Here is an 8,845-nt window from a genome sequence, read left to right on the forward strand (position 1 = left end):
GCAAATCAGTTTGTAAAAAGGGTCACCAGCACCTTTATTGTCTTAGGAAACTTGCTCATTTCCACACTGACCAAAAAATGTTAACTTTGTTTTATTGTTCTTTTATTGAGTCTGTTTTATCCTTTTGTTTGGTGGCATGGTTTGGTCAGACCTCTGTCACAGAGAAAAACTCTCTAAATCAGATAGTGAGATGGTCCAGTCGTCTGATAGGTGAGCCACAGTCTTGTTTAGCCTCCCTGTACTCTAAGCAGGTAGAGGATGGCTTTATCAATCCTTAAAAATGGTTCCCATCTTCTAAGGGGTGAATTTCAGCTTCTTCCCTCAGGACGGAGGTTTATAAAAATAGCTTTGTCCCCGTTGCTGTCACTGAATTAAATAAGAACTGTTTTTGATTCGAAATATTAAAATTACTATATATGTGCCGCAGTGAGGTTTATATCTTTACTAGGTATGTGTGTTTTTAAAGGGATGCCAAATGCTGTCATTTTTTCTGTAAAGCAAATTTACCTTGCCTATGGGTATAAATAAAGTAACCTTGACCTTGACCTTGATGATGGCTCTATCACAGTGTCCCATTATGTCAGAACACAAAATGCCACAACCCTAAAAGCAGCAGCATGGACGGCAGCCATCAGTAATCCCTTCATTTAGATGAGTGCTGATACCTTCTGTGATCAGCTCGTATGTATGAGAGCGTGTGACAGGGAAGAGTTGTGGCCTGTTTGCTGTTCATCTTGCATTTCCCACCTTTCATGGCCTGATTGTGTGCAGCGGAAGAAAAGAACTTTGAGTTCTCTCTCCCCCTTCACTGCAACATTTTACACACACACTGAGCCATGGCTGGCAGCGGTCAATCAAGGTTCCTGTGTAATGTGTAAACACATGTGTCTGGGTTCGCTAAGGTCACTCACCTGGCCCGCAGTCGTGTCCTTACACAAATAACAACGAGTGCGGAAGATTGATGGACTGATAAAAACACACTTTTTAACTTCTAATATTGCAACAGACCCTTTAAAACCCCCCACAGTTTCTTTCTTCTGTTTGCCTGCTGTACTTCACATTCACCACCCACAGCCATCTGCATTTCTGCAAACACTGGTCTCAACCAGCGCGGCCTTCCAGCCTCAGGATCGATAGCTTGTCCAGAACATGGCATATATGCCCTCTGGATCACAGGAATTGTGACAGCAGACACCAGCGAACTGCAGACTTTTCCACAATCTCTCTGCTCCTCATCCTAACTCGACCTCCATCTGCACCGCAGTGTAGCTGGACCAACCGTGGGCTGTGGGGACTGAACGCGGCGAGGCCTGGGTCAGTGAATGTGCTGCAGGATGACTTGGAAAGCAATGGCAGGTGCACTACTGCTCACTCTGAGCCTTATTTTGCTGGGGTGGGGAGCTGAAGGCCAGGAAAACGGAGGTGATAAGGTATGTTAGTGCAACGCACAATGCCTAGAATTAAAATGTGCACTCGGTGTGTGTGCGTAGGAAGTATCATCTATATGCACCTTTTCAGCCTTTAATGAAGTCCCTGATTCATTGTGTTTACCTAGCAAGAGAGTTGGAAGTGTGTTAGATTTGACCTCTGTATGCTAAATAAATCTGGGAAAATGTACGTTTTAGTGTACTGTACAAACATTTCAGGCGACCTCTCAACTATGTTGACATGTCCCACTTCACCCCAGTCACACACAGCGTTTGCCCTACATTTAGTTTGTTGGGATCTGGTCAAACTTGTAGGTGGCAAAGTTACAGAAGATGCCTTTAACTATTCTCTGGTCATCATAATAAGAGGATACAGAAGGAGAGCAGAAAATAATTCATTCCTAATTTCTGTCTAGAAGCAGCACACAAAGAGGTTCCAAAGAAATCTGAGTAGTAAAATAAAAAACAGTTCTGTTAATCGGAGTGGTATTTTTCAAGATTTTTTCTTTTTTAATCAAATGGTCAAAAACAAAACGTAAAAAACATGAAGTTAACTTTTTATTACTGTAGTTTACATTCACCCGAGGGCTCACCCCGCCTCCACTTGCAGCATCATTTCAGACGTAGTGCAGAAGCTGCAGGCGCTCTCTCCTGACGCACCAAACTTTATAATGGGGGGTTTTAACCATGTCTCTCTTAAATCAACTTTGGACAATCTGTATCAATATGTATCCTGCTGTACTTCACATTCACCACCCACAGCCATCTGCATTTCTGCAAACACTGGTCTCAACCAGCGCGGCCTTCCAGCCTCAGGATCGATAGCTTGTCCAGAACATGGCATATATGCCCTCTGGATCCCAGGAATTGTGACAGCAGACGCCAGCGAACTGCAGACTTTTCCACAATCTCTCTGCTCCTCATCCTTTTTTCCTTTTTCCTCGTAAATTTGTACATTTACCATTTTTTTCTCAGAATTTTTCCCTTTTTTCTCCCAAAGTTGCAAATTCTTTGCTATTATAATTGTCAATTAAATTGATAAATTTGCATTTGTATTTTTCTCTCAGAACTTTCTTTTACATTTTTTTTCTCAGGTAACTCGAACATTTCTTTCTGGTAAATTAGATAAGCTCCAGTTCTTCTAAAGATTTGTTGTTCTTGTATTGTTTTGTTGTTGTTGTTGTTTTTTTTAGTTTCATATTTTTAATTTAAACCCATTTTTTTAAAAATGAAAAATTTCAACTTAACCTTGAAAAGTAAAGCAATGCAGCTTTGCCCTTTTTACTTTATACATTTGAGTTTTTTCTTGTAAAGTTGACCATTTTTTCACCTAAATGTCTTTTTCATGAGTTTTCCTATTTTTTCTTCTGCGTTTGTGAATTTCTTTTCAATTTTTGTTTCTCTAAAACTTTTTTCTTGTAAATTTCCTAGTGTTTTTACCTCACAAATTTGAGACTTTAATCTCAAATGCCACTTTGTTTTTTTCTTGGCTTTACAAATGTGTAAAGCTATCCAAGTGTTCATAAACACTTGGATTGCCTTGTAATTTTCAGTCTTTTAAACACCACAAGACGAAGGCCACTTACTTGTTTATTAAAGTGAAAGCAGACATTTCCAAAACTGGCCACTCAAATGAGAAAAATCTTGATACTTGATGGATAAACAATACTAAACCTCGGGGGAGAAATATTTCAGTGAGATTCAAACTGTCTCTTTAATCTCTTCATGAAAAGGATGAGTCAGTCATTGTCTGGGAAATGGTTGTGGTCTCCTGAAAATAGTTGTTTCGGTTAAAGCCTAACAAACTGCTGAATTTGACTAAGAACAGATCCCTTTTTTCTACAGCACATGTTGTAGCTTTTGAAAGCAGGGAGACATAGATGGTACCATAGTAATAATAATAATGGCTCTATCACAGTGTCCCATTATGTCAGAACACAAAATGCCACAACCCTAAAAGCAGCAGCATGGACGGCAGCCATCAGTAATCCCTTCATTTAGATGAGTGCTGATACCTTCTGTGATCAGCTCGTATGTATGAGAGCGTGTGACAGGGAAGAGTTGTGGCCTGTTTGCTGTTCATCTTGCATTTCCCACCTTTCATGGCCTGATTGTGTGCAGCGGAAGAAAAGAACTTTGAGTTCTCTCTCCCCCTTCACTGCAACATTTTACACACACACTTAGTCATGGCTGGCAGCGGTCAATCAAGGTTCCTGCGTAACGTGTAAACACATGTGTCTGGGTTCGCTAAGGTCACTCACCTGGCCCGCAGTCGTGTCCTTACACAAATAACAACGAGTGCGGAAGATTGATGGACTGATAAAAACACACTTTTTAACTTCTAATATTGCAACAGACCCTTTAAAACCCCCCACAGTTTCTTTCTTCTGTTTGCCTGCTGTACTTCACATTCACCACCCACAGCCATCTGCATTTCTGCAAACACTGGTCTCAACCAGCGCGGCCTGCCAGCCTCAGGGATCGATAGCTTGTCCAGAACATGGCATATATGCCCTCTGGATCCCAGGAATTGTGACAGCAGACACCAGCGAACTGCAGACTTTTCCACAATCTCTCTGCTCCTCATCCTAACTCGACCTCCATCTGCACCGCAGTGTAGCTGGACCAACCGTGGGCTGTGGGGACTGAACGCGGCGAGGCCTGGGTCAGTGAATGTGCTGCAGGATGACTTGGAAAGCAATGGCAGGTGCACTACTGCTCACTCTGAGCCTTATTTTGCTGGGGTGGGGAGCTGAGGGCCAGGAAAACGGAGGTGATAAGGTATGTTAGTGCAACGCACAATGCCTAGAATTAAAATGTGCACTCGGTGTGTGTGCGTAGGAAGTATCATCTATATGCACCTTTTCAGCCTTTAATGAAGTCCCTGATTCTCTGCAGAAGCATGGATGACTGTAGTGACATATATTGTTTCTGCACAATTACATGCTACAGCTCCTGATGATTGGAAATATCTGCCTGTATCATTTAGATACATCTTTTTCTTCTAGAAAAATCTACTTTGTTGGCTCATAGGTTATGTTTTAAAGAATAAAAGTCTAAGGGGGAGGGGGGATCCCAACATTTGCTTAGACTTTGCTCAATTTGCTCAGTTTGTGGACGCATCAGCATAATTAAGATAAGAGAAGAAATACTTTACTTTTGTCCCAGTTTTGGGAAATTACTAACACAAAAAGAAAAGCAAGACTTGTTTTTCCTCTTAAATGTTGTACATACACATGGTTCATCTCCACAAGTGAGTGTTGTGTGGTTGCTCTTGTCAATGAAATGCAGTGATGTGGCACTTCATCACCATTTAATAATTTCTGCACACTGCTCTGTTCAGCTTTTTTTTAAAAGTCGAATCAATAACTGAATAAATTTAATCTCTCGGTTTAATGTGGTTTTAACGAGCAGCCAATGAAGATCTCTGAGTGTAAAATACTGAGGTTGAGTTCAATAAATTAGAGCTGCGTGTAATAAAAAGCTGTGAGTAACGACCTAAGTGTCAGTTCAGTGCAAGATGAAGCTTGTGTCTTCCAGAAAAAGGTGCCGGGCAGTTCTACCGTCAATCTGGGCCAGAACACCCACGACTGGAGGCCGCTGATCCACACAACGGTCAACCTTAGTGAGATCCGCAGGTACGTGTGCGATGGGGCAAATCAGTGCACCGTCAAGCCTGCACAGCAGCTCATCTGTGGGCAAGAAGGTGCACATGATTCTTCTGGGATTTCAAATTAAAACGTGACATTGAAGTTCAGTTTTTACTGAACAGGCGTACATGAGCTCTCTAAGATCATTCAAAGATAAATAAGCAGGTTGTCTTATTAATGCACCAATGAGCAGCCGTCACTCCAATTTACTGTATCTTTATTCTGCCACGCAGCATCAAATCCTCCTTTGAGTTCCGGACATTTGACCCAGAAGGTCTGATTTTCTACGGAGACACAAAAAACGGGGATGACTGGTTTATTTTGTCGCTGAAAGACGGCGTCCCTCTGATGCAGATCAACAAAGGTGTGCTCATCAGCGTAGCGGGCAACCCGAGGCTCAATGACGGGAAATGGCACACAGTAAGCATCCAGTGATCACTTGGAAATCAGTTTGTTGAACTCCAACTGGCTAAAGAACTGCTTTATGTTGCTTTTTAAAAACTCACCCCCTTATGCTTTTCCTTATTTTCTGTCATACATATACATATATCCTCACAGTAGTGGATGTTCATATTAAATATTGAGGTCAGTTTATATGCAAATTATTATGGTCATCGTCATATAAGGAAAACAGCTGTGAGCACACAAATTCCACCCATCTGCTCCTCGTGGTTTGTTTGCAAGAGACAGCCAATCAGAAGAAAGCTGGAGTGGCCTTGAAGGGGGAGTGGCTAAAACTGCTGGTTTGGGCCTGGAGAGAACTCAGGAGCTGCTCCAAGGCTCCGTATGAGAAATTATGAAGAGCTCCTTGAGAGCGCGAGAATGAAAACATGCTGGAAATGAGCATAACAGCTCATCTTAAAACTGGCTAACTGTACCGTTTGTTGTTCTCTTGATGCCACCAAGATGGAAGTGAGCAACCAGGGCAAATTTGTAAAGCTGGAGGTGGATGGCACTGGCGGGCTGGTGGTGGGCATACATTCCAAGCAGATGGAGGAAGTCATTTACGGTAAACTTCGACTGGCCCTTGGCGGGATTCTGATCAGCAAAGAAAAGATGATTCTTCAGGTACTGTGTGTATTTTGCACCATTTGTTTTAAACTGCACTTCAGCTGCAAATAGACCAGATGCTGTTTTCCTTTCCTTGCACAAGACCTCTGGAAAATAGCTTCTTGAACATGTTTGAACCGTCCCTCCTCTTCCTTTAGTTCAATCCCAAAATGGATGGCTGTGTGCGGAAAGGCAACTGGCTGAACCTCACCTCCCCATGGGTGGCAGAGGCAGACGAGCTACAGCCTTGCTATGAAAACATCCAACCTGGCAGCTACTTCCCTGGCACAGGATTTGCCATTTTCAACACCTCAGGTGGGAACACTCTGCTAAATTATCCCAGATACGAGCAAGTGTTTACACTCCTTTATTCAATAACAAGCTTTCCAGCTGGCCCGGATATTGCATTTATGCATGATATGGCATCTCGGGTAGCAATATTTCTCCTACTTCTAAGTAGGTATTCCTGATCAGATTCAGCACGTTAATTTGTATTTATCAGAAGTGGTTTTAACTGCCTCAACACATCAGCAAATGTACTTTTTTCTTCTTTTTTCCCCAGATTTCCAGATCGATGGAGATCACGAGGTCCATATTGAGCTGTGGGGGGATTTCAGCCAGATGGACGGGACCCTTTTGAGCATCAAAGCTGATGGGGAGGAGCTCATGTTCTCTGTGGTAGCTGATAATAACACTAAGGTATCCACATAAGTCAGATGTATTTGCCCTCAAAGCGGGATTATTAACTTAGCAATGATGTTTGTTTCATGCAAATAACACACACAGATCAGTGTATGTCACAGTTCTGTTTCCATTTGGCATTCAGAACTTCACATTTACCTCTAGAGAAGAGGTGTTCACCATGAAAAACACTTTCAAGAGGCTCCAAATTAAGTTTCTGAAGGATTCGCTGAGGGTGGTTAAACATGAGGAAGAATCATCGGCTGATTTTTCAGTCAGTGCAGGGAGCAACACCGGTTATTTATCAGCTTGGAGAGATGGTCATCTTGCCATCGGAGGCCTTTTGGGTGAGACTGCAGCTTTAAAGTATTTCAGTCGAATCCTGTATTACTGTGCAGCAACACAAAAAAAGGATCTGCTCTGTGTAACTCGTGAAGACGATTGTTTTCTTCATCTATTTTGTCTTTTCAGGTGAGAATGACGACGATGTCGGCTCTCAGTTCTTGACAGGCTGTCTGGAGAAGATCCAGGTCCAAGGGAAGGATTTGGATCTGGATTTGGCACGCGTGAAACACGTGTCCGTTTCCTCTCACAGCTGCCCCGCTTAAACCACAAAAGCATGCTTACACTTTAGGGTATGCTGAGTAGACATGGTGTTTGCAGTGATGAGCACTAAAGTGTTTTAAGTCAGAATTTTATACTTGTACCAGTGAATCTCTAAAGTCTAAATAATTTAGTGCTAAATATTAATATTTTACGAGATGTCTCTTCCACTTTCCCACTTTTAACACAACATACAGATAAATCTGATAAATGTGAGCAGTTTTGTGACCCTGGTACATGCAACAGCAAGTTTTTGAATAAAATATGACTTTCCCTAAAATGGTTTCTGATACATATTCATTTTTCTGGTATATTTTAAGGCACAATAGAGGAGTAAGATGTGTAACAAATAAAACTGTTATGTTATTTTGTTATGAACACCTTTATTCTTCAGCAGAGTCGGAACTCTCTTAGGCAGTTTTTTTTTTTTTGGTAATTTCTTTAAGGGGGCGTTCGTGGCTCAAGGGAGTTCGCCTTGTTGGGAGTTCGCCTTGTGATCGGAAGGTTGCCGGGTCGAGCCCCAGCTCCAACAGTCTCGGTCGTTGTGTCCTTGGGCAAGACACTTCACCCGTTGCCTACGGGTGGTGGTCAGAGGGCCCGGTGGTGCCAGTGTCCGGCAGCCTCGCCTCTGTCAGTGCGCCCCAGGGTGGCTGTGGCTACAATGTAGCTTGCCATCACCAGTGTGTGAATGTGTGTGTGAATGGGTGGATGACTAAATGTGTAAAGCGCTTTGGGGTCCTTAGGGACTAGTAAAGCACTATACAAATACAGGCCATTTACCATTTAAGAAGTCTCCAGGAATAGTTGTCCAGGCTTCCTGAAGGACATTTAAGGCTGCCTTTTGTCCTGTTCTATGTTAACATGATGGTCACCCACATTGATCATTTATCCAATCCTCTACTCTCGGCTGATTATCTATCAGCTCAAATACAGTCATTTATAACCCGGTTAGACCTCTTAGATCTTTTGCCACGAGGCTACCATCACTGAGTGTAGTCGATTTCCTTTAAAGCCAAATTTGAATTCTAATTTTCTTCAACTTACGTTCAGCCAGTCTTTTCACGCATGCCTCACAAGAACCCACTCGCTCTCGCCGAGTGACTGATCTTAGACATGAAAATTGCTCCCTCTAGTGGTTAATTAAACATAATGTAAAATTCATCAGAGACTTGTGTATGACGTCATCTATCCCATAAAATTAGATACACGGAAAAAGTCCAAATATTACTTATCAACTTTAAATTATGAAAGCAGAAAAGAAGAAAGATTAGAGCAAATATGAATGAAACGCTCAAGATCAGTTTCAGATAAAATGATGTCTGCTCGCTCGTTTCTGTATTCACTTATCGCTGCAAGAAGTCATCAAAATGTTATGTGCAGCTTTGAAATGAACTGGAAGATGTGAGAGGTCGGAGAACACAGACAGATAAATAG

The 8,845-nt window shown here is 42.2% G+C and overlaps 1 protein-coding gene across 2 annotated transcripts; it reads left to right on the forward strand.

The window, feature by feature from the left end:
* Positions 1–602: 602 nt before the first annotated feature.
* On the forward strand, positions 603–7,691 carry shbg (sex hormone-binding globulin). Of its 2 annotated transcripts, XM_086281485.1 has the most exons (9): positions 606–1,430; positions 4,043–4,208; positions 4,968–5,065; positions 5,311–5,497; positions 5,984–6,145; positions 6,286–6,442; positions 6,690–6,826; positions 6,954–7,155; positions 7,280–7,691. In XM_086281485.1, exons 2-9 carry the CDS (start codon positions 4,101–4,103, stop codon positions 7,414–7,416), a joined length of 1,188 nt encoding a protein of 395 aa, XP_086137611.1. In that variant the 5' UTR covers positions 606–1,430; positions 4,043–4,100; the 3' UTR covers positions 7,417–7,691. The 2 variants fall into 2 exon arrangements, with proteins under 2 accessions (XP_086137613.1, XP_086137611.1); XM_086281487.1 differs by lacking the exon at positions 4,043–4,208 and having other exon boundaries at positions 603–1,430.
* The last annotated feature ends 1,154 nt before the right edge of the window (positions 7,692–8,845 follow it).

Source organism: Aulonocara sp. 'chitande type north' Nkhata Bay, linkage group LG3 (assembly GCF_057382095.1).
Source record: "Aulonocara sp. 'chitande type north' Nkhata Bay isolate Kocher_YH1m ecotype deep benthic linkage group LG3, A_spYH_male_GT1.1, whole genome shotgun sequence".
Classification (NCBI taxonomy): Eukaryota; Metazoa; Chordata; class Actinopteri; order Cichliformes; family Cichlidae; genus Aulonocara; species Aulonocara sp. 'chitande type north' Nkhata Bay.